At 40.4% G+C, this 26,453-nt stretch overlaps 1 protein-coding gene across 2 annotated transcripts; it reads right to left on the bottom strand.

The window, feature by feature from the left end:
• Positions 1–727: 727 nt before the first annotated feature.
• On the bottom strand, positions 728–25,913 carry C8H14orf28 (chromosome 8 C14orf28 homolog). 2 transcript variants are annotated; one of them, XM_036769642.1, is made up of 5 exons: positions 25,878–25,913; positions 7,368–7,892; positions 5,074–5,163; positions 3,526–3,660; positions 728–2,805 (listed from the first exon to the last, which is right to left on the bottom strand). In XM_036769642.1, exons 2-5 carry the CDS (start codon positions 7,889–7,891, stop codon positions 2,622–2,624), a joined length of 933 nt encoding a protein of 310 aa, XP_036625537.1. In that variant the 5' UTR covers position 7,892; positions 25,878–25,913; the 3' UTR covers positions 728–2,621. The 2 variants fall into 2 exon arrangements, with proteins under 2 accessions (XP_036625537.1, XP_036625536.1); XM_036769641.1 differs by lacking the exon at positions 25,878–25,913 and adding an exon at positions 25,402–25,475.
• Between the last annotated feature and the right edge of the window lie 540 nt (positions 25,914–26,453).

Here is a 26,453-nt window from a genome sequence, read left to right on the forward strand (position 1 = left end):
GAAAATCAGCTTATGTGAACTGATGCATGATGAAGTGAACCGAAGCAGAACGACATTACACAGTAACAGCAAGATTGTATGATGATCACCTGTGAATGATTTAGCTATTCTCAGCAATATAATGATCCAAGATAATTCTAAAGGTCTTATGATGAATAATGCTAACTCCAGAGAAAAAACTGATGGAATCTGAATGATAACCGAAGCACAATTTTTTTTTTTTACTTTTTCTTTTGGTTCATTTTCTTTCACAACATGGCTAATATGGAAATGTTTTTTACATGACTATACATGTATAGTCTATATCAAACAGTTTGCCTTCTCAAAAAGGGAGGTGGGGAGGGAAAAATTTGTAAGTCACAATATTTTAGAAAATGAATATTAAAATTTTTTTAAATGTTAATTGAGAAGAAATAAAATAAAAAAAATTGACAGGGAGACAGAAAGAGAGTATGCTATCTCCCCTTCTATGCTTGAGCACAAGGACTACTTTTTTGTTTTGTAGCCCTAGTGTCCAGGAATAGTAAGATACTTAGAAATGCTTTTTTGCTCATTGACTATACAATTTAAGCATTTCATAATTTTTATCCCTTTGTAACGTATTTGGAAACACTTCTTTAATTTCAATCACGTTATTCTCTCATATTAAATAAAGCCCCTGATACACAGCTATTGTTTAAATAGAGATGATAAAGATGTAGGAAATAAACTGGGAGGCATACTCACATAGGAAAGAGAAAAAAAATCAGCTCTTTTTATTAGCACCTTTCAGGGCAGTCAAGATCTTTACAGACATTATCTTCATCCTCACAACAACCCTGTGAGGTAGGTAAGTCACCATTTTGTAACAACCAGCATCAAGTACTTATTTTAAATAAGGTGCAAAGTATTGAGTAAAATTTGCCTTTTAAACATAATTTTAGTAAAGACTCAATTTATGTATTATCTGTATCCTTGTATCTTTTAGGGAGGATAAGTTCTTTGCCCTACCCTACCAGCATAGCACTATATAAATGTGAGTTATTACTTTTAGTCTTTTTAACACAGAGCAATACCAAGTGCACCTTAGTTTTGTTCAATAAAATTCTACTATTAAGTAAATCCTTTTAAAAATACAATAGGGAAACACTAAACAAAAGATGACATTTTTTGTAAAAGTGATCACTCACCCTCAGATTTATCTTTTGTTTAAGTATTTTCACACTGGGATTGCTTCAACTCAGCTGCATTCCGAAGTATCAATCTGACCACAATGGCAATTTCAGATTTCATTTAATAAAAAATGTTACTCTACGAAAGTTAATTAAATAACATGGGGGGTGAATTTAATTCTTAAAAATAGTTTGCCCATCTGAACATTAAGCCAATTTTAGCCTCTATGGTTCCTATAAATTCATTAAGGTAAAATACTTTAAGTATAGACAATAAAATATATATTTCCAAGATGGTACTTTCCTTAAGAGTTTTGTTTTTCTTCCTCTCCTCAACTGAATGAACAGTAGGAGATGAGAAGGTTCTATATTCTGATAAATGTAAACTTGTGTAGTGACATACCCAAAATCCAAATGGTTAAACTATCAGTTCATGAAGCAAGGACACTTAAACATCCAAAGTATATATATTTTTTGTCTCTGATAAATAATATTTGGATTTAGGACAAAAACAAAAATTCTAATGACAAGTTTTCCTTTTAGTCATTTAAACAAAATAAAGCACATTGCTGACATTCATACTAGCATGAGAAATAAATTTGTCTACTATTTAATATCTAATAGAGCACATTTGTCACTCCTGTAAAACAGTTTCTATATATAATTTTGAAACAAGACATTTTTAGGATGGTTACATAATTACTGATAACACTTGCCTGGGAATTAATTAACACTTAAAATTAGTTAGCAAGGGCTTTAATAGTTGAGCAGCTGGTTCAAAATTCCCTCAGCAATATTTAGGAAAACAAGTCAAAGCCCATGTGTAAGAGTCACATACGTGTACACATATATTTATAAAACGTTTAAAAATTGATATTTCTAGATCAGGAAAAAAAAATTGGACAAAACTACTAAGATATGGACCAGTTACACATCCAAATGAAACCTAGCCAATTCCATAATGCACTCTGGGTTATGGTGAAGCAGAAATGCAAAGACACCTTTTTTCAAACTTGGGTCAATTTTATACTAAGTCTTCTTAACTTTGAGTAAGTTTTAACCTGGCTTTTTTCAATGTAGATTCAGGATTGAAGGATTTTTATTTGAATCCCTAAGAGAAGAGGTTCTAATCACAAATGCAATTATTTTTGAATAAAGAAAGGTACAATAATTTCAACAGATCTGATGTACATATGAATACAAAATTCAAAGTCTACAAGATATTTTTATTTCAACATAAAATATGCTTGTACAAAAATAAATCAGGAAATATAAAAAGAATTACAAACATTTTGCATAGTTATTTCTCTCTATAAAACATTTACCTGGGGCTTAGCATTGGATAATACAACTTTGAAACTACTATAGTTCAACAATTTTCTTGGATACCAAGTAAACAGAAAATAAGAGCCCTTAATTTGGAGGGGAGGGGCAGGAGGGAACACAATTTAATTTAGCATCAGTCTATATTTATTTTTCTGTTGCTCGAATATAAACCAACGATGACAAGAGGAGAAACTCTGGTGGTTTATTTAACAAAATTAAATTCACATTTCTGAGGCCATCATAGTGCATCCAATATCCATCAATCTGGAAAGCTGCAGAATAATGATGTTCCTCTTTGTTAAATAATGTGGCACCTTCCAACAAATATCTGAAAATTAAAATAAATTATAAAGTACATATGGTTAAAATTATTTTAATAGCCTTTTTAATCAGAAAGATTAAATTCATTCAACGTTAAATTCATATCCTAGTGATCAAGAAACTATGTCTTGATTGTCTGATCTCCAGAAAAGGATGTCCATCTAACTAATTTATGAAGTGCATGTGGCCAAAAACTTAAAATTTCTAAAATATATTTTAACAAAGACAGAAAAGAATAATTGACAGTGTGATTATTTATATGTATCATCAAAATATTAGAATCAAACAAAAGTATCCAGCTCATTAGGTATGTCCTACAAGGAAGATGTATAGAAAGACATGGACAAGAATCACACAGAATGACATGATATGATTGGTGATCTCCATGGTGAGGGGTTAGTTAACCACAACAATAAAAGATTTTAACAAATCATAATGAATAATATAAAACTTTCTAAGCCAAAGTAATAAAGATTATGAATCTCTCAACTTGTTTGCCCAAGTTTTCTTTGTGAAGTAAACACCCACCATATCACTGAACTGAAAAAAAAAGTAAAGCTACACTTACTTGCAGTAATCTAAAAACTCATTCTGAATAAAAAGGGAATTCAGCAATCTCTCTTCAACCACAACCCCTTCTTTAGGCCTATTCAAAATCATGAATAAATAGGTAAAATTGAACTGAAATGCCATTTCAATTGTTTTATAAAACAAAAAGAGTACCTACTTGTGATCAGATAAATCCAAGTAATATGGTACATATGCCAGATCTTCAGATTTCCAATGCTGCATATTTAAGACAACAAAAGGTGGTGCTCCGTGGCAGAAAACTCGCTGGGAAAATTCTCTTAGCCCACCACAACTAAAATGAAAAAACAGGAATTATGATTTCACTCAGCACACAATCTTTTCAACACTCCTGGAATAGCTTTGTTGTAGCTTTAATTTTGCAAAAGCCTAATTTTATGTACTGTGGTAGATCTTTTAACTCATAGTTGATATATCCTTTTTTTCTCCAACAGTTTCTATTCATGTGCTGAATGCTGAAGTCCCTAGAGACTAATGAGACAGCACGGTAGGGTGGAAAGACTGCTACTTGCTGTCAGCAAAAGCTTGGGTTAGAACCCTACCTTTTATACTTATCAGGAGCACTGTAACTATAAACAAGTCACTTAACCTTTCAAGCCTCAGTATGTCATCTGTGAAAGAGTGATGGACTTGTATTTATCTGTTATGAAGGTCAAATAATATACCATATGTACAGTGCTTCCAAAATTTTAAAGCACCAAATAAATGGCATTTATTAAAGATGACACCACTGAAACATTACTATTTTATAACTTTTGTTTAGGAACTTAGCATCAATCGATGAGCATTTATTAAGCATATAGTATGTCGGAGGTACTGTGCTCAAGATACAAAGACAAAAAACAATCCTGCTCTCAAGAGAATTAAAGCTTTAGAATCTGGAAATATTTTCTTCTTACTGGACTGGTTTGAGTGAAAGAGGCAATTTCTTGCAGTCTGGATGAATTCTCTTATTATTTGTTTCATTTCACAAATATTGTATCTATTTATATATGAAAAGCTGTTTTTGCTGAGCAATAGCTGACTTTATAAAGTTTTTATTGCATATGAATTAGAAAACTACAAAGCAACCACAAGTAAATTATCATTTAACTAGAATGCTTTGGACATGGTGTACTGCTAATCTTATTTTATGATTAACCTAAATGAGCCAGAAAACTTTTTTGTTTCAAAGTTTATTAAAAATTTTTCTAAAATAAAAACGTTAATTTTCTTGACATAGTAAAGAGAGTATATACCAAACATAATTTAACCCTTCTTTGATGATTAAAGATTTTGCACTTTTTTTTATCATTCTGAAATGCAGTAGGAGTCAAGATTAATGAGTGTACTGGTTCCAGGATATAGCCGAGTTATTATTTTTTTTTTTTACTAAATCTTTTCTTTTTTTCTGTCATTTATCTCTTTTTCCCTAAATATGGAGTGCAGAAAAACATCCAGTTAATAAGGGGGGTCCTCATTGGTTGGGTTTTGCTTAACCAAGGTACCTACTCATTAATGCAGAAAAACGGCATTATGGTCATATTAATTTGCTGTAATTACAGGATACACTAGCATCTAATAATACTATAGCACAGCAAATATGTAACTTAACAGAACATAAATGATAAAATATGTGTGTTTACATGTTTCTCTATAAACAGATAGTTACTAATAGATTTCCTTAAATAGCTGACAAAATACTCACCCTTGCTCTTCACACAGTTCTATCTTGGAACAAAATAATTCATCCACAGCCAATCGAATCAAGTTTCCATGTGGTATTTCTTGGGGAGGACTGAGAAAATTAGGATATTTGTATAATTTTGTGTTTAGAAGTATAAAGCAGGTCTAATTGCATTTTAAGATAATACTCTAACATACAAATAGATTAGATGACTTCAACATGTCTCTACACAACTTTTCCAGAAACACTATTACTTCAAAACAATATTCTTGATTCTAAAATGTTGTTGCTAAAGAAACTTAAAAATGAATTTTTAAAAGGATTTCAGGGGGCGGAGCCAAGATGGCAGCTGGAAAGTAGGGACTTGCTCAAGCTCCCTGGCAAATCCCTCCAAACACCTGTAAAAAATGGCTCCTAACAAATTCTAGACCTGCAGAACCCATGAAATAGCAGAGGGAAACAGGTCTCCAGCTCAGGAGAGCCTGGATGGTTGCCAGGAAGGGTTTAACGCACGGTGCTGAAAGGAGAGAGCAGCCCAGCATGGGCCATGCCAGGACAGACCAGATCCTGAGTCAGCCAGCTGGAACAGGCTTTGGGGCCATGAAACAGTGAGCTGTGGCAGTTACCTGACTTCTCAACCCACCAACGCCAAAGAGCAGGTTAGTGGGAAACTGGGACTGAGTTCAGAGTGGTCTGGCCACCAGCTCTGGGGGCGACAGAGGTGGTGTGGAGGTGGTGCAGAGGTGGTGGTAGCAGCAGCAGGAAGCTCCTGAGGCTACTTCCAGAACTCCAGAGTCAGCTGCTTCCCAAGTCCCTGGCTCACACGGTGGAAGGAATGTATCAGTGGATCAGAGCGGGAGTACAAGGAGCGTTTTGTGAGCACAAAGGCAGATTCTCTTGCTGTGCCCTGCTTGGATCTGGACTGCAGTCCTGGTTGGCGGTTCTTGGAGGAGGAGGAGTGCTGCTGTGAGAGAGTCTGGGGTGATGGTGGAGTAGAAGTGGCTCTGAAAACAGCAGTGCTTGGACCCTAAACCTTGGGACAAAATACTCTCTACTCTACAAGCAGTCATGCCCTGACAAAAAGCTCAAGGGTCAAGTAGTTGGCTGGGAAAATGAACAGGCAGCAAAAATGAACCCAGACTCAAACACAGACCCAAACTCAAACTCTAGATTTCTTTTTTTGGTGACAAAGAAGATCAAAACATACAGCCAGGAAAACTCAACAAAGTCAAAGAGCCTACATCAAAAGCCTCCAAGAAAAACATGAATTGGGCTCAGGCCATGGAAGAGCTCAAAAAGGATTTAGCAAAGCAAGTTAGAGAAGTAGAGGAAAAACTGGGAAGAAAAATGAGGGTGATGCAAGAAAACCATGAAAAACAAGTCAATGACTTGCTAAAGGAGACCCAAAAAAATACTGAAGAAAATAACGCCTTAAAAAATAGACTAACTCAAATGGCAAAAGAGCTCCAAAAAGCCAATGAGGAGAAGAATGCCTTGAAAGGCAGAATTAGCCAAACGGAAGAGGAGGTCCAAAAGACCACTGAAGAAAATACTACCTTAAAAATTAGACTGGAGCAAGTGGAAGCTAGTGACTTGATGAGAAATCAAGATATTATAAAACAGAGCCAAAGGAATGAAAAAATGGAAGACAATGTGAAATATCTCATTGGAAAAACCACTGACCTGGAAAATAGATCCAGGAGAGATAATTTAAAAATTATTGGACTACCTGAAAGCCATGATCAAAAAAAGAGCCTAGATATCATCTTTCAAGAAATTATCAAGGAGAACTGCCCTGATATTCTAGAGCCAGAGGGTAAAACAGAAATTGAAAGAATCCGCAGATTGCCTCCTCAAATAGATTCCAAAAAGAACATACATAAAGAAAAATATTTTATTCCCATTGATTGTGAAATCTTTTATCAAAGTATGCCTATTTCTGGGGCAACTTATAATCATGCTGTGTTTATTTTAAAAATTTACTGTCTTAAAAACAAAACTGCCCAAGAGAAGTGAAATGTCTCAAAATTATGGAATATTACTCATTTTTACAAATGAAAGTATTTTGCTGTTTTCCCAGATTGAGATACAAGTTCCCAGACGGTGTCTGTCAAGAAATGTTAAGAGCTGGTGTATATGTATATGTATACATTTACGGTAGCTTTGTGTATCTTTGTTCCTTCTCTTATAGCCATGCTCTTCTTTTCCTGATCCACAGACAGCCCTCTTTCTGTCACTATCCTGTAGTTCTGCCCTTTCTCCTATATATTCAGACGGATCCCAGCACCTCCCTAACATTATTTTCAACTACTTACTTTATGTTAATTGTTCGCTGTTGATCTTCCTGCACTCGGGTTGGACATCTCCAGTTTGAACAATAACTCTCTTGAATGGTTGACATGAGGTTTTCCAGATTCTTTGTAAAATTATCATGTTCATTTCCAAACAAATCAATTATTAACGAAGCTTTGTGAACTTCAGATTTATATTGCTGTTTTTCCATCTTGTCCCAGATCCAGAGTAGTTTCACAGTTGTAAAACTGTATGAGTCCATTAAGTAAAGAAAACAGTCTACAAACTCTCTGCCTAAGTGAAGAGAGAGTTCCCTGGGGAAATTTTCATTTTCATGAAGAATGACATATAGTAACATCAAGAATCCATCTATAGTGCAGGTATTTTTCAGGTTTATTTCAACATAAAGTGGTGTACAGGACACTGCTTTGCGGCCAGCTTTGATGGTAAAAACCCCTCCCCAAGGAAGGACAGGCCTCCAAAATGAACGGTCTTGGTTATAGTTATTTTTAATTGATGCTTTGATCTCTTCAAACAATGTCTTCATCCTAAAATTTAAAAAACAAATTTATAACATAATAGAGTAATAAACTTGAGTTTTAGAAAAACTCGTGATTCTAAATAAAAAACTATGTAAAGATGTTGGCTACATTTAGGATGAACTAAAATTTCTTCTACTACATTTTAAAAATAGGAAGCAAGTCAAATAACTTGTTCCTGCTATTATCCAGTTAGTCTGTTTGGCCATGTTTACTTAAGGAATTGATATACTGAAATCTGTATAGACTCTGCCAAATCTACCAACACATCTACAACAGCACCTCATGTAGTAGTGCAGGTCGTGTTTTGAAGATTATTTTACCTGTATTATGTTAATAACACATAATAATGTATCTTGTTATAATGGGATTCTATTATAATTAGTTATATCCATTCAGCTTTAGTAAACAACGTGAGGAGTATGCCAGTCATCACTCAATCATTGTAATTAATCAAAGTGAATAATTCAAAATATAATTTCCATGCAGTTGCACTTAGACAATTTATAGTTGTGCCAGATGATTCAAGAATCCATATTTCTTAAAACAATAATGCTGTGTCTAATGAAAATCTGATTCAGAAAACCTGGATGACAATCTATCCAAACTTCACTAGCCTACTCCCTCCAGCCTGTAATGGGAAATGAAGACTTATTTTCAGTAAAAAGGAAAAGTACCATATATACAAAAAGTATTCATGGAAGCACTTTTTGTTGTCAAAAAGAACTAGAAACAGGGTGCACAGCAAGCAGGCACAGGCTAAACAAACTGACATGTGAATGGAAGACTGCTGCCACTACAAGAAATGACAAATATTTAGAATTTAGAGAAACCTGAGATTTGTATGAATACACTATGAAATAAACAAAACAAGGAGAAAACTTTATATAATTAGTAAGGAAGCAATAACGTAAAGAAAAAAACATACAAAGACTGCAGGACTCTGATCAACGTCCTTATCAGTCATGCTTCTAGAGAAGGCTGATGGTAAGTAAGTGCCATCTCTCAGTAGAGAGGTGGTGGACAAGAGGCACACAATGAGGTAAACATTTGGAGACAATGTGCTGATTAATATTGCTTGACTATAATTTGTTACAAGGGAAGGTTCTATGGTGGCAACAGAGGACAGCAAGAAGCACTAGTTCAGGACCCCAACACCTTACCAGGTTTATTGCCAATAGCTTCCTACATGCTTTCATTACTTCAAGCCTTTCCTCCTCTCCAATTCAACCTCTTTTCAGCTGCTAAAGTGATTCTCCTAAAGCAGGGCTTCTTAAACTTTTTCCACTCGGGGCGGAGCCAAGATGGCGGCTGGTAAGCAGGGACTAGCGTGAGCTCCGTACCGAGCCCCTCCAAAAACCTGTAAAAAATGGCTCTGAACCAATTCTAGAACGGCAGAACCCACAAAACAGCAGAGGGAAGCAGGGCTCCAGCCCAGGACAGCCTGGATGGTCTCTGGGTGAGGTCTATCCCACATGGAGCTGGGAGCTGGGAACGGAGTGGAGCAGAGCCCAGCCTGAGCGGCGTGGACCAACAAGACCAGCAACCGGGCAGAGCATGCCCTAGCACCCTGAATCAGTGAGCTGTGGCAGTTACCAGACTTCTCAACCCACAAACACCAAAGACTGCGGAGAAGGTTAGTGGGAAAAGCTGCAGGAGTAGAAGGAGTTCCCGGTTCGGCTTCCAGCACCGGGGGCAGCGGAGGTGGGGCAGCTACAGCTGTTGCTGCTTCTGGCCCCAGGCCCACCTGGTGGGAGGAATTAAGTGGTGCATCAGAGCAGGGGTGCACAGCCTGCCGAAGATCTAAGCCCAGTCCGGGTTGGGGGTTCTTGGGGAAGGAGGACTGCTGGTGTGGCAGAGCTGGCACCTCCCCCCCAGATGTGGAACACAGAACTCTCTAGTCTACAAGCAGTCATACCCCATTGAAAAACTCAAAGGTCAAGTTAGTTGGCTGGGAATGTGGCCAGGCAGCGAAAACGCACCGAGATTCAGTCTCAGACTTTGGATTCTTTCTTTGGTGACAAAGAAGACCAAAACATACAGCCTTTAAAGAAGTCAATAAAGTGCAAGAGCCTACACCAAAAGCCTCCAAGAAAAACATGAACTGGTCCCAGGCCATGGAAGAGCTCAAAAAGGAGTTGGAAAAGCAAGTTAGAGAAGTAGAGGAAAAATTGGGAAGAGAAATGAGAAGGATGCAAGAAAACCATGAAAAACAAGTCAATGACTTGCTAAAGGAGACCTAAAAAAAATACTGAAAAATACACTGAAGAAAACAATACCTTAAAAAACAGACTAACTCAAATGGCAAAAGAGCTCCAAAAAGCCAATGAGGAGAAGAATGCCTTGAAAGGCAGAATTAGCCAAATGGAAAAGGAGGTCCAAAAGACCACTGAAGAAAATACTACCTTAAAAATTAGACTGGAGCAAGTGGAAGCTAGTGACTTAATGAGAAATCAAGATATTATAAAACAGAACCAAAGGAATGAAAAAATGGAAGACAATGTCAAATATCTCATTGGAAAAACCACTGACCTGGAAAATAGATCCAGGAGAGATAATTTAAAAATTATTGGACTACCTGAAAGCCATGATCAAAAAAGGAGCCTAGATATCATCTTTCAAGAAATTATCAAGGAGAACTGCCCTGATATTCTAGAGCCACGGGGCAAAATAGAAATTGAAAGAATCCATCGATCGCCTCCTCAAACAGATCCCAAAAAGAAATCTCCCAGGAATATTGTTGCCAAATTCCAGAGCTCCCAGATCAAGGAGAAAATACTGCAAGCAGCCAGAAAGAAACAATTTGAGTATTGTGGAAACCCAATCAGAATAACCCAAGATCTGGCAGCCTCTATGTTAAGGGATCGAAGGGCTTGGAATACGATATTCTGGAGGTCAATGGAGCTAGGATTAAAACCTAGAATCTCCTACCCAGCAAAACTGAGTATCATGCTCCAAGGCAAAATATGGACTTTCAATAAAATAGAGGACTTTCAAGCTTTCTCAGTGAAAAGACCAGAACTGAATAGAAAATTTGACTTTCAAATACAAGAATCAAGAGAAGCATGAAAAGGTAATCAAGAAAAAGAACAAGAAAAAGAAATTGCAAGGGACTTACTAAAGGTGAACTGTTTTGTTGGCATTCCTACATGGAGGGGTGACAGGTGTGATTCATGGGACCTCAGTGTTGGGGTAGCTGAAGGGAATATGCATACATATATGTTTATGTATATATGTGGGTGAATGTGTATGTATGTATATATCTATGTGTGTATATATATATGTGTATATGTATGTGTGTGTATATATATATATATACACACACACACACACACATATATATATATATATAGAGAGAGAGAGAGAGAGGGGACACAGGGTAGGTTGAAGGTGAAGGGAGGATATCTAAAAGAAATAAAATCAAATTAAGGGATGGGAGAGGAACATACTGAGAGAGGGAGATAAGGAGAAATAGAATGGGGTGGATTATCTCACATAAAGGTGGCAAGAGGAAGCAGTTCTGTGGGAGGAGGGGAGAGGGCGGATGAGGGGGGAATGAGTGAACCTTGCTCTCATCAGATTTGGCCTAAGGAGGGAATACCATACATACCCAATTGGGAATCTTACCCCACAGGAAAGAAGAGGGAAGAAGATAAAAAAAAATGGCGGGGATGATGGAGGGGAGGGCTGATGGGGGTGGAGGTAATCAAAAACAAACACTTTCGAAAGGGGACAGGGTCAAAGGAGAAAATTCAATAAAGCGGGATGGGTTGGGAAGGAGCAAAATGTAGTTAGTCTTTCACAACATGAGTATTGTGGAAGGGTTATACATAATGATACACATGTGGCCTATGTTGAATTGCTTGACTTCTTAGGGAGGGTGGGTGGGAAGGGAAGAGGGGAGAGAATTTGGAACTCAAAGTTTTAAAAACAGATGTTCAAAAACAAACAAAAATGTTTTTGCATGCAACTAGAAAATAAGATACACAGACAATGGGGCGTAGAAATTTATCTTGCCCTACAAGAAAGGAAGGGAAAAGGGGATGGGAGGGGAGTGGGGTGACAGAGGGGAGCGCTGACTGGGGAACAGGGCAACCCGAATATACGCCATCTTGGAGTGGGGGGAGGGTAGAAATGGGGAGAAAATTTGTAATTTAAACTCTTGTGAAAATCAATGCTGAAAACGAAATATGTTAAGTAAATAAATAAATAAATAAATAAATAAACTATTTAAAAAAAAAAAACTTTTTCCACTCACAACCCCTCTAGCATTTCTTAAACTGTGGGTCTGGACCTGAGCTAAAGCACAGGTCTAACTGTATCACTCCCTTGTCAATACATTTCTCTTACCTTTAGGATCAAATACAAATCCTGTTTAGCATTTTTAGTCCTTCACAAACTGACTTCAACCTACCTTTCCAACCTTACTAATTATTAGCCTCCTTCGTACACTTCTGGTCAGCCAGAAGAGCCAACCTCACTGTTCCCCACGCATCACATGCCCATCTCCCACTAGCATACCATTGCACTGGCTGTTCTCCAAGCCGGCGTGTACTCCCTTCTCACCTCTGCCTCTTAAAAACCCTAGTTTTCTTCAAGGGACAGATGAAATACTACCTTCTGCCTGGGTTCCTTTGTCAACCCTCAAGACACTGCCTTCTCTTCAATATTAACCTTATATTTATTTTGTATATGATTATATTTGTACATGTTTCCCCCTATAGAATGGAAGTTCCTCAAGGGACCGTTCCACTTTTGTTTTTGGATCCCCAGCACTTACCAGAGTGCCTGGCACACAGTAGAAGCTTAATACCTGCCAACTGATTCATAAGTGACAATAATGGTTTTAAAAGAAATGTACATTGAACTTTTAAAGAAAGACTATTTTGAAAAGAAACCCAACTGACCTCCTTCCCTCTGGTGCAAACCTTTCCTGACACCTTGTGGTAACCACATGATAGAATTTAAATGTATTTACACAGGGCCTTTAACAAACACCATGTCAGTCAAAGAGTCTAATTTACACAGAGCAGGTGACAAAAAACAGAACTGGGACAAGAAAATTTGTTTGGATGAGTCTCTCTTGAGACTACATATGGAAGCAGGGCTCAGGTGAACAGCTAATTAAGAGATTGGTGTCCAAGAACAGGATTTGGACTTCTGTGCCAAAGATTCCTGGCAATAGTTGAAGTGTCCTGAACAGTACTGATAAAGAAAGTATTTGTCTGGAGTCTTGCAAATTTGAAAATCGGATGGAGGGTGAAAACTACCTCTGCATATTGTCATATCAATCAACATGCATTTATTTAATGCTATCAGCAGATATAAAGCCAGAAAAGACCACAAAGGTCTTCTAGTTCAACCCTCTCATTTCAGATGAGTAAACAGGCCGAGAGAGATTAAAAGACTGGCCCAAAGTCATATAGCTTCTCTGTCTCCCCAGTGAGAGAACCAGAATTTAAATCCAGGTCCTCTGACTCAAAATCCAGTGTTCTTAGAGTTCTAATCTAGGAAGAAGACTAGGAGTTGAGGTACCTAACAGTTCACAGGAGATAAAATCCAAGAAAGGAACCAATAGAAACAAACAAAAAACCCATGGAGTCAAACATTTACAGACCAATTTAGAAAGTACAGCTAACAAGGAAAATGATATCCTAAGGTAAAAAAAGACAGTATAACGAGCAGTTAAGGGAGCTGTCTTCTGAACTAGTAAGACCTGGGTTCACATTATGCTTCTGACCCATGCTGGCTTGTGTGACCCTGGTCAAGCTGCTTACCTTCTCAGTGCTCTAGGCAACTCTACCTAATTTGACAATTTCCTCTCCTGAGTTCTTTCTCCCAAGAAATCACAGGTTTCCCTATTCCTAATTGTTGAGGTGCGAATTTGAAGATCTCTGCTGAGATCTGGTGACACAAAACTAATGATTGGGAGAGCTCTAAAAGGATAGACTTTTATTCAAAACAGACAGGACAGATTAAAAGGCTAGGTGGGAAGGGTGGCTGTGTAGCATTGTATGTTCTTTGAGCTTTAAATAAATGTGATTTTGCTATTGTGGGTACTCTAATGATGCAGATTACAACCTATTCGTGCCCTCTCACATACTGAGTCAATAAACATCTATTTTTTAAAAAATAAACATCTATTAATTGGCCACTATATGCCAGGCACTGTGTTAACTTGCCAGGAAAATGAAAAAGACAGTTCCTGCCCTCAAGGAGCTGAGAATCTCAGAGAAGACAACACACAAAAAACAGAAAAAGGAAGGGAGAAAAGGAAGATACTCTGCATGGGAACATAATGGAGAAGTCCAAAGGACTCCAAGTCCCAGCTAAAACCCTACCTTCTGCCAGAAGTGTTTCAGAATCTCCCTAATGTTACTGCATTCCTTCTGTTGTTTGTTCAGTCATGTCCAACTCTCTGTGACCCCATTTGGGGTTTTCTTGGTAAAGATACTGAAGTGGTTTCCCATTTCCTTCTCCATCTCATTTTACAGATAAGGAAACTGAAGCAAACAGGGCTAAGTGACTTGCCCAGGGTCACACAGCTAGTAAGTGCCTGAGGGTAGACTAGAAGCCAAGAAGATGAGTCTTTTTGACTCTATGCTCAAAACTCTATCCCCTGTGCCATCGAATTACCCCACTGACTCTGTAATTTTCCCCAATTTACCTTGCAGATCTTATTTGTACCTAGTTGTTTACATGTTTTCTCCCCCAATAGAGTATGAACTCCTTGAGAACAGACTCTGCTTTCCTTTGTATTCCCAGTGCTTAGTACGGTGTCTGGCACAACAGTAGGTGCTTAATTAGAGGTGGCTTAGTGGATAGGAGTGGGCCCAGAGTCAGGAAGACTTAAGTCCATATTCAACCCTAGACACAGCTGTGTGACCCTGGGATAAGCCTGCCTCTGCCCCAGTTTCCTCAACTGTAAAATGGGGATAACAGCACCTACCTCCGAGTTCTTGTGAGGATCAAATGAAATAATATCTGTAAAGTGCTTATCACATGCCTGACACATAGTAGGTGCTGTGAGAAATGTGGTTTTGGGGATCACTGGACTTCCTAGGCAGGGCCCAAGTCCTGAGGAAGAACCCTGTGATAATCCCTAAGGAAGGCTGTACAGACCACAGGACTCCTAAGGGAAGGCCAAGTGTTAGTCCACCCCCCCCAATCTGTGGGGATCACAGGGCTTCCTAGGGTCAGACCCTAGGAGGACCCAAGTGATGGCCCCTTAGAACGGCGGTAAGGTCACAAGGCTCCCAAGACAGGGCCAGAAGACCCAAGAGATGTCCCCTTAGGAAGGCTGTGCAGACCACAGGGTTCCCCAAGGGAATCCGGGAGTGGGAACCCTCTTAACACCACAGTGGGGATCACAGGACACCCCAAGGCAAGATCCAGGAGTAAGCCCGAGACGAACTTCCACTGCTCATTGCTTCCCTTCACTTGACCATAGGAACATGCATGTGATTTGCCCATTCTCACCCAAAGAACTCAGGACCAGAGTGGGCAGAAGAAGGCATTTTATTACGCTCCTCGAGAGAGCGGGTATAGTGCTCACTGGAACACTCACACTGATACAGCTGCAGGAGCAGGGGTAACCATTCCCTCCACTCCTGCTAGAGTTATGGTTAGTTTACAATCTTTATTTTTTACATAGTTTTCCTAGGTTATACAGTTTATACAGGTAGGATAATAAGGATACAGAATTTCCTTGTCTTAGTTTAGGATTAAACTACATTCTTTTACTTCTCCTACTTTCCCTCTTATGCAAATGAGTAGGCCTGGATTCTTGACCAAGACCAGACCCTTGATAAGCTTGAACTGGTTCAAGCTGTTTGGCCTCTCTAATGCCCCTGGCTGCCTTCTCAAAAAAGACGTGCATGCTTACAAGCCTCTGACCTCTCACCTGACCGATCTTGAGGCCTGGTTTCTACTAAAGCTGGGGGTGTGGGGGGGAGAAGAAAGGGAAGTACACCTTTAGTTCTGTGGAAACAAAACTCCTCCTCCCATTTCTTAAAGTGCTTAATAAAAGCTTATTTCCTTCCTTCCTTCCTTCTCAACCACGTCCTACACAACGAGGCTCCAGAGGGTGCCTATCCAAGATATCTGAGGCTTTAAATAGTTGTCTGGACATCATGTGCACAGTAGAACATAGGCTGTCCATTGGGTATCCATCCCCATCCTGACAGACGACCGGCCAATTGGTTTTCTAGTCACTTATCTCTGATATTCCTTACACTTCTTCTGTGCAATTCTTGGTTACTAATGCACTGCAGCTCATATGTATCTCTTCTTCGTCCTCTGGAAGACCTTTCAGTTTGATTTCTTCGGAGACTTCATCCTAGGACTTATAGTCAAATAGAATCACCAGAAAAAAAAGTGTTGCTTAAAAGGAAGGATCCTTTTGTCACGACTGAACAAGTTGTGGCACATGAATGCAATGAAATATTACGTAGTTATGAAATAATGGCTATGAAGAATTCAGAGAAACATGGCTAGACTACATAAACTAATCTAAAGAGAAGTAAGCAGAACCAGGAAAACAGTACATATGACTACAACATAAATGGAAAACAAAACAAAACTGATTGCTCGTTCACTATGATGACCGAGTCTGACCCTGAAAAGATGATAAAATAAGTCTCCCCTCTTCACAAAGATGAGAAATTATCAGGGCAGAGTACTTGGCTGGTGGCACTGGGTAGTTTTATGGTATTGCTTTATTTTTTATTTTTCGTTACAAGGCACTCAGTAGGGAAAAGATAAGGGACATAGTCAGAAATAAAGGCAATTAAAAAACATACCAATAGAAGATGGCGGTTGGAAAGCAGGGACTTCTGTGAGCTCCCCACCATGTCCCTCCAAAAACTTATAAAAAAAATGGCTCTGAACAAATTCTAGAACTGCAGAACCCACAAAGTAGCAGAGGGAAGCAGGGATCCAGGCCAGGACAGCCTGGATGGTCACTGGATGAGGTCTATCGTGCCCAGAGTAGAGGGGAGCGGAGCTCAGCATGGGAGGCAGCAGGACCAGCCAGACCAGGGGCTGGGCAGAACAGGCACTAGCACCCTGAATCAGTGAGCTGTGGCAGTTACCAGACTTCTCAACCCACAAACACCAAAGACAACAGAGAAGGTTAGTGGGAAAAGCTGCGGGGGACAGAATTTGAGGTTGGGCCACTGCCCCAGGGGCAGCGGGGGAGGTGCAGCTACAGAACTACAGCTACAGTTACTACTAGCCCCAGACCCACATAGTGGGAGGAATTAAGTGGCTGATTAGAGCAGGAGTGAAGAGCCTGCTGAAGATGTGTGTCAGGTCTGGGGTGGTGGTTCTTGAGGAAGGAGGAGTGCTGGGGTGGCAGAGCTGGCTATATAGAAATAGCTCTGAAATCAATGGCGCATCCCCTCAAGCTTGGAACCAAGTACTCTATGCTCTACAAACAGTCAAGTAAGTTGGCTGGGAATATGGCCAGGCAGTGAAAATGCACCCAGATTCAGTCTCAGACTTTGGATTCTTTCTTTGGTGACAGAGAAGACCAAAACATACAGCCTGAAGTCAACAAAGTGCAAGAGCCTACAAAAAAAGCCTCCAAGAAAAACATGAACTGGCCTCAGGCCATGGAAGAGCTCAAAAAGGAGTTGGAAAAGCAAGTTAGAGAAGTAGAGGAAAAATTGGGAAGAGAAATGAGAAGGATGCGAGAAAACCATGAAAAACAAGTCAATGACTTGCTCAAGGAAACTCCAAAAAATACTGAAAAAAAATATTGAAGAAAACAACACTTTAAAAAAATAGACTAACTCAAATGGCAAAAGAGCTCCAAAAAGCCAATGAGGAGAAGAATGCCTTGAAAGGCAGAATTAGCCAAATGGAAAAGGAGGTCCAAAAGACCACTGAAGAAAATACTATCTTAAAAATGAGACTGGAGCAAGTGGAAGCTAGTGACTTTATGAGAAATCAAGATATTATAAAACAGAACCAAAGGAATGAGAAAATGGAAGACAATGTCAAATATCTCATTGGAAAAACCACTGATGTGGAAAATAGATCCAGGAGAGATAATTTAAAAATTATTGGACTACCTGAAAGCCATGATCAAAAATAGAGCCTAGATATCATCTTTCAAGAAATTATCAAGGAGAACTGCCCTGATATTCTAGAGCCAGAGGGTAAAACAGAAATTGAAAGAATCCACAGATTGCCTCCTCAAATAGATCCCAAAAAGAAAACTACTAGGAACATTGTCGCCAAATTCAAGAGCTCCCAGGTCAAGGAGAAAATACTGCAAGCAGCCAGAAAGAAACAATTTGAGTATTGTGGAAATACAATCAGGATAACACAGGATCTGGCAGCTTCCACATTAAGGGACCGAAGGACTTGGAATACGATATTCCGGAGGTCAATGGAGCTAGGATTAAAACCAAGAACCACCTACCCAGCAAAACTCCGTATCATGCTCCAAGGCAAAATATGGCCTTTCAATAAAATAGAGGACTTTCAAGCTTTCTCAGTGAAAAGACCAGAGCTGAATAGAAAATCTGACTTTCAAACACAAGAATCAAGAGAAGCATGAAAAGGTAAACAAGAAAGAGAAATCGCAAGGAACTTACTGAAGTTGAACTGTTTTGTTTACATTCCTACATAGAAAGATGATGAGTATGATTCATGAGACCTCAATATCACAGTAGCTGAAAGGAATATGCATATATATACATGTGTGTATACATATATATATACACATGTGTCTATGTATGTATATATGTAGGTATATATATATATATACACACACACACAAACACACAAAGGGCACAGGGTGAGTTGAATATGAAGGGATGATATCTAAAAAAATAAAATCAATTTAAGGGATAAGAGAGGAATATATTGAGAGAAGGAGAAAGGGAGAGATAGAATGGGATAAATTATCTCGCATAAAAGTGGCAAGAAAAAGTGGTTCTGTAGGAAGAGAAGAGAGGGCAGGTGAGGGGGAATGAGTAAATCTTGCTCTCATTGGATTTGACCTGAGGAGGGAATACCACACACACTCAATTGGGTATCTTACCCCACAGAAAAGAAGGAGGAATAAGGGGGGATGATAGAAGGGAGGGGGGGATATGGGAGGAGGTAATCAAAAACAAACACTTTTGAAAAGGGACAGGGTCAAGGGAGAAAATTCAATAAAGGGGGATAGGTTAGGAAGGAGCAAAACATAGTTAATCTTTCACAACATGAGTATTGTGGAAGGGTTTTACATAATGATACGCATGTGGCCTATGTTCAATTGCTTGCCTTCTTAGGGAAGGGGGGTGGGGAGGGAAGAGGGGAGAGAATTTGGAACTCAAAGTTTTAAAAACAGACGTTCAAAAACAACAACAAAAAGTTTTTGCATGCAACTAGGAAATAAGATACACAGGCAATGGGGCATAGAAATTTATCTTGCCCTACAAGAGACGAAGGGAAAGGGGGATGGGAGGGGAGTGCGGTGACAGATGGGAGAGCTGACTGGGGAATGGGGCAACCACAATATATGCCATCTTGGAGTGGGGGGAGGGTAGAAATGGGGAAAAAAAATTGTAATTCAAACTTTTGTGAAAATCAATGCTGAAAACTAAATATATTAAATAAATTAAAAAAAATAAAAAAATAAAAAACATACCAATAAGGTGTCTTAAAAAGTACAAGAGGGGCTTTTATTTTAAAAGGGAGAAGTTAGGATCACAAAGTACGGGCAAAAATTGCCAAAGGCTTCCCTCCTTTTTCTCCTCATCCACAAGCAAAATCTAACTAAGATATATCTAATAATGAAGCAACTCTAGGCTATTCATCTGTAAATCACAGACAATCCTTCAAAGCCCTTAAAATGGTCAGCAATAGAACAGACTCCTTCATATGTAGAAAAGTCTAGCAGAGTTACTCACCCCAACTTTATTTCAATAAAACAATTCAAATAATTCTTATGCATTTAAATTTAAATTAAAGCACTTAATACAGTTTAACTGTTTTATAGAAATAAAGTGCTTAGTAGATGTTTGCCTTAGCAGAGCAAGGACTGAGATGTTAGAATTCAAATGTGGTGGATCTTCTGTGATTGGTGGTAGACTCTGCATAAACATCTTTATAGATCTTTTTTTTTCTTTCATCTATCCTTAGTTTCCATCCTCAGAATGCCCTCAGGATGACTGTCCTTACTTTGCTCTCTTACCAAACCTTCTTTAAAAAGATTTTTCTCTCCACTCTTTCTGTTTTATATATTTAAAAAGATATATTTCAGTGAAGAAATCCAAGAACCAGAGTGAGTAAGAATGGGGGAGAGCATTTAGTCACACATCTATGGATAATCATTCTTGCTATTCCATCTCTGCCACCATTACTCCTCTTGGCCTCTGGGATTAGAGGATGGGGCCATGAGCTCCAAACCTCCATTTAAGGGAGAGAGCCCAGCTTAGACTTTTTACTAGTCTGGAATTTCTCTAATTGACTTCTCTGCCATGCCCCAGGAAACTCACTGAGATAACCTCAACATCCTGCAGGCAACTAGGTGGCACAATGGAGGGAGTGCTGGGTTTGCAGGTCTCCTGAGCTCACATCTGTCCTCAGACACTTGCTAGCTGTATGACCCTGGGCAAGTCACTTAACTCTGCTTCAATTTCATCACCTGTAAAATGAACTGGAGAAGGAAATGGCAAAACCACTCCAGTATCTCTGCCAAAAAAAAACCCTAATGGGGCCATGAAATATTTGACAGAACACCAACACCACCACCCCTTTTGCCAACAGGAACTAAGGGAAATACCATTATTCTTTTAAAAGCCTTTCTTTTTTGAATTTGTATCCTTGGCACATAATAGGTGTTTAATAAATGTTCGTTGAGTATGAGGTAATCAATAGCCTGAACAAAAAGAGGAAATCTTTGATGAGCTCCAGAAACAAATTATAGGCTTGACACAAAGGAATGATACATTAGTGGTGAGGGACTTCAATTTTCTGAAATTCTGTTAGAGGCTTCTGGCCCAAATAGAATGGCTAATTTTTTCTTATACGACAAAACAAATACGCTAATAGGGAATGGACTTGAGAGAGATAGTAAGGGAGTACTTCTCACTCACTTAGAGAAGTACAAGTCACCTAGCCCACATGAACTACATCCTAGGATACCCCAAAACTATCTGCTAGAACTACACTGCTGAAGAGATAATGAAGAACTGAAAAACTGCAGAATGTCTCCCATCTTCAAAAAAGAACAGTGATCAAGGTTTGCAAAGTAGAGGCTAGTGAGTCTGACTTTTAGTTCCTGGCAAAAATCTAAAATGTAGTGATTAGTGCACACCTAGAAAAGGGAATGGTGTTCACAAATGGCCAATATGGCTTCATCAAGAACAGGTCATGTCATGAGAACTGCTGGGAAATCTATAAAGCAATTTGAAAGAAATTAGTGTCAGACCAACATTTTACACCAAATACAACAAAATGCTCCGAATGCATATGCAAACTGCAATTCAGATGAGACTAGAAGTACTTTTCACAATTTTGGCTAAGGAGAGAATTCTTAAGCAAACAAAGGCTAGAAGAGATCATAAAAGACAAGGCAGAAAATCTTGATTACATAAAAAAAAATGAACATTTGCACAAACAAAATCAAAGAGTTGTAAGATAGGGGAAATATATACATCAAATACCACTGGTAAAAGCCTCATATTAAAGATTTATAATGGAGACATCAAGTCACTTAACTCTGCCTCAGTTTCCTCACCTGTAAAATGAGCTGGAAAAGGAAATGGCAAACCCCTCCAGTATCTGTGCCAAGAAAACCCTAAATGGGGCCATGAAGACAGAGATGACTAAACTACAATACAATGGACACACGTGGCCTAGGTGACTTGCACTTATCAAGGTCAATAAGGAATACTCCTTTACTCCCCCTTCTCAAGTCCATTCCCTATTAGCTATATTTGTTTTGTCCTTTTAAGAAATGATTAGTGAAGTGAGTAGAATCAGGAGACCACTGTACACAATAACAGAAATACCGCACAATGATCAACTGTGAAGGACTTAGCTATTCTCAGCAACACAAAGATCCGAGACAATCTCGAAGTCCTGAAAATGCTATCTACCTCCAGAGAAATAATTGATGGAGTCTGAATGCAGATTAAAGCATAATATTTTTAACTTTATTTTTTGTCACCTGTGTTTTCTTTCACAACATGACTAATACAGAAATATATTTTGCGTGACTGCACATGTATAACCTATATAAAATTGCTTGCCCTCTCAGGGAGGAGACAGGAAAGGGAGAGAATCTCAAAATTTTAAAATACAAATGTTAAAAAATTGTTTTTACACATAATCTTCAAAAAATAAAATACTATTAGAAACTGGGAAAGAAGTCATTAGCCCAGAGGCCTCCAGACACGAATATTTAGGACCAAGAGCCATTCTCCAATAGAAAAGTATTCAAGGGATATAGAAAAATAATTTTCAAATGTTTGAATACATGCTGCAAATCATTAATAGTAACAGAAATTCAGATTAAAACAATCCTGAGGTTTCACCTAATGCTGTGTATTATCAGTCACATTGACAAACAACAAAAATTGTCAATCTTGGCAGGTAAGACAGGCTAATAATACATAGTAGGCAGAGCAGTGAATTAGCCCAGCCTTTCAGGATATCAATTTGGAATTATGAAAAAAAAAAAGATTAAATTACCCATACCCTTTGAACAGGTGACCCCATTACTGAGCATACAACCTGAGGAAGTGAAAGACAAAAACAAAGGTCTAGTAGAAACCAAAATATTCACACCAGCATTTTTTGTGATAGCAAGGAAACTGAGCCAGTATAAGTGCCTATATATTGGGAACAGCTGAAAAAAAAAACTATAGTACATGAATAATGGATTATTATTGTGCAGTCAGAAATGACAAATCAGAAATTCAGAGAAAGCTGAAAACATGAAGAGTAAAATAGATTCAAAAGAACTATACAGTGACTACAAAAATGTCAGTGAAGTGCTACTAAAAGGAAGCCCAACTTTTGGGCAAATAAAAAACCAATGATAATACCAGAGAAGAGACAACCATGGCAGAGAGGAAAAATTTTACTAAAGCAGCTTATGTGTGCCTTGTCAAAATGTCGAAAGTCGCTCTATTGGGTATTCTGTTCAACTGTTTTTCTCTGTCACAAGGTAGGGTCCAATATGAAGGAGAAGAGCTGATGTTTTCCCCACAAAAAAATTACTGTGACAAAACAAATCAATAAAATGTACTTTTTAAAAGTAATGCCAGACTAGAGTCCATGGTAAGGCCATGGCCTGGTGGAGAGAGAGAGAGCCTCAGAGCCAGGAAGGACCCAGGTTCAAGTCCCCATCTCTGATACATACATGACTCTGTGAACCTGGGTAATGTTAACCTTTCTGTGCTCTCATCTGGAAGAGAAGATGCTGACCTCCCTTGAAGAGAAGTTCCTCACTGGGAGAGCTCTAACCAAGAAGATAACAGATCTAGTCCCTATCCGAGCTGCACTAGCCTTATGTCCTTTTTCACCAGGGGTACTGAACTTCTAGATCAGAATATCATCAGAGCTGTCAAATTCAGGGAGGGAAAATTCCCCCAACTCCAGTGCGCAGGAACCAGATTAAAATGTAACTGGGAAATGTTTAACAAAATAAATAAAGATATAATGTAATGTGAATCTACGGTTTCTGAGGCAATATGTAGCCCCCAGGAATTCCATCTGAGTTAGACTTGAACCCAGGTCCTTCCTGGTTTGGAGGCTAGTTCTCTACCCACCACGCCATGCTTACTTAGGTCTAGGAAAATCACAGTTTAGGAAGGCCATTAACCATTGAAAAGACTAGGGAGAGAAGGGTGAAGGAGAAGCAGAAAGCTGAAGGGCTTTGAGTAGATGGCAGGAGGATTACTTGAAGGAACTAAGAACATATAGTCACCCCATTGGGAGCTTAACAATCAGCTCTCTGAACGCTTAAATTTAATCTGCATTTTTAACATTTTCTCTTTCACACGCTCAAGTCTAGACAATGAACAGAATAATAAAACCAAGTCCTTATTTGTAGTTTGCCCATTTCTAGGGTGTAAACGCTCACACTGAAAATTTAACAATGGACTCTACAGAGTGGAGCTGATTGCAGTACACCACAAATAGAGAGAGGGACTATTTTAAGAGCTGTCAAGCGGAGGAGGGATCATATTTGTTCAGCTTTACCCTAGAAGCTGAAATAAGAGCAAGGGGTGGATGATGCAAAGAAGCGATATTGGCTGGATGAAAGGAGAAACTTCCCGACACACGCGTCAGAGGGGCATGGGCTGCGGGGGCAGGTAGTGTATTCCTTTTCCTGGAAGGTCTTTATGCAAGACAGCCGCTTGTCAATATCTTGTAGATTCTTTTTTCAGGTATGGGTAGGACTAAAATCTTTTCCAACTCAAATTCGATTGGTCCTTCCACCCGGCTAAAATAATTAGGGATTGTGTCCTCTTCATTCCTCCAAAATGTATTTATATGAATAATGATAAAGCATATGACAAATTCGAATTTCCTTAAAATAAGCAATTATGTATTTTGTTAGTTTTTACAAAGTGTAAACCCTGGTACTGTTAGAACCTCTAATTAAATAATATGCGCTCTGCGGATAATCGGGGCTTTTTTGTGTTTTAGTAAAATAAGTTTAATACTGTTAGACCACTTTGACCAAGCATGACAATTCAGTACTGACTTGGAGCACGACTCTTCGGATTCTTTTAAATATTCAAGACTATAGACTTCAACAGCCAAATATGCTTCTTTCAATCAGTCCACATTCTGAGCCTTGATATTAGTCAGACAGTCCCCAGTCACTTAAGAATAAGTGGGTGTGGCGAGTCTGCAGCCTGCTATGACCCAAACTTAGCCCAACTATTACTTAGCAACAACTTTTTAAAAAATCAAGGGTCCGTCTATTTTAAGATCGAGAGTAACTTCTGCCTTGTAGCTTTCGTTTGTGTTACATTTCAAACGACTCAGAATGTGTATTTAAAACCACCAGCGTAAGATCCCTTAATACTGAATCAGGAAAGCAAGCTTAACCCCCAGCTTGGATGTCGTCCCCCTTCTGGGTAGCATCCTCTGATCGCAACCCCAGGAATGAAACAATTCGAGGATAAAGCAGCGGTTGTATTCCGGCCGCGTTAAATGTATCATCTTTGTACGGGAAGGAAAGCAAAGCCCTTTCAGCTGGGCTCCGAAAGGGGAAGAACGTGAAGGAAGGAACGCGGTCGGGTCCGGGCGCTAATCCAGCTTCGCTCTAACTTGTTACCAACAAAGTGGAACCGAGCCGGGGAGGACGAGGGGGGCTGCGTGCACAGGGGTCTCTGCGCCTCCCCGTCAGAAGGGGGAAGCCTAAGAAACCATCACCCGACCGGCCGGCCCCTTCGGCCGGACAGCCCTTTGCCCCTACGCTCCCCGCTAGGCTAACTCACGATCGTCTCCCGGTCAGTGACCCCCACCCCCCCGCCCCAAGAGAGCCCGTTCCTACCCAAAGGCATCAGGCGCCGGATGAACGGAGGGCTCCGCCGGGCCTCCTGTTGCTCCCTATCCCCAAACCCCGAGTGCCCGCCCTTGCAGCGGCGCCGCACCCCGGAGCAGGGCGTGTCTTCTCCCCAGAAATGGCTTCTGGCTTTGGGAATTATTGCAGGGCAGCGGGGAGGACACCACCTATCTCCTCCCCGCCCCGCCATGCCCACCCCGAGTCCATCCGGGGCTCGGAACCAGCGTCCCCGCCCCCCAAGCCGCGGCTGGGGAGGGGGGGGCCATCATGGAGGAGGGGGAGACCTCGGGCTGAGGGGAGGGCGCGGGCCTGGGGGGGCCGGGCGGAGGCGTCGTCTCCCCGCCCCGCGCTGTGGGAGAGGAGGCGGCTCCGGAAGGCGTTTCCAGCCTCGGCGGTAAGGGAGGGGACGCGCGGTAGGAAGAGACAGCCGGGGGTGCAGGGTGGGGGGAGTCTCCTCCGCCTACCTCCTCCGGGAGCAAAAACCACCGGTGCCGCCCCCGCCGCCTCCGCCGCCGCCGCTTGCGCATGGAGAGCCCTGGCCGCCGCCGCCCCCGCCGCCTCCGCCGGCTCCTCATCGACTAACGCGGCCGGTTCCCGGGGCCTCCCCGCTGCCGAGCGCCAGGCGCCGCTACGACCTCCATGGCAGGCTCCGCGGCGGCCGCTCCTGCAGCCTCGGCGCCGCCAGCACTAGCCGGAGGAGCCACTGAGCCGCGGAGCGCGTCGCTTGTTGTTACGGAGGGGGATTCGGCCTGAGCTCCCCCCTCCCCCGCCCTCCTCCCCTGGGCGGGGCTGTTGCGCAAGCGCCGAGATAACGTCACCGCGCAGCCCGGCCTGGGCGAGGTCCGTTCTGTCCCGAGGGAAAAGACTTTTCGGGTGGTGTCCCGGGGATCCTCAGGGCCAGGCTTGAAGGGGTGTGGCTATGGAGACGGAGAGTGACAGGCCGACGGAGAGGGGGGAGGAGCTTTGTGCAGAGGGTGGGGTTTGGAGGACAAACCCCTTCAGTACTGGAAATAATACCTCACTCGCTGGGTGTTCGCCGC

This window comes from Trichosurus vulpecula, chromosome 8 (genome assembly GCF_011100635.1).
Source record: "Trichosurus vulpecula isolate mTriVul1 chromosome 8, mTriVul1.pri, whole genome shotgun sequence".
Taxonomy (NCBI): domain Eukaryota; kingdom Metazoa; phylum Chordata; class Mammalia; order Diprotodontia; family Phalangeridae; genus Trichosurus; species Trichosurus vulpecula.

Coding starts and splice junctions, on each gene's coding strand:
- C8H14orf28 (XM_036769642.1), bottom strand. CDS start 7,891: ATGAAGACATTGTTTGAAGAGATCAAAGCATCAATTAAAAATAACTAT. Junction 5,164..7,367: donor CAGCGAACAATTAACATAAA/GTAAGTAGTTGA, acceptor TAATTTTCTCAG/TCCTCCCCAAGAAATACCAC. Junction 3,661..5,073: donor GAACTGTGTGAAGAGCAAGG/GTGAGTATTTTG, acceptor TTTTCATTTTAG/TTGTGGTGGGCTAAGAGAAT.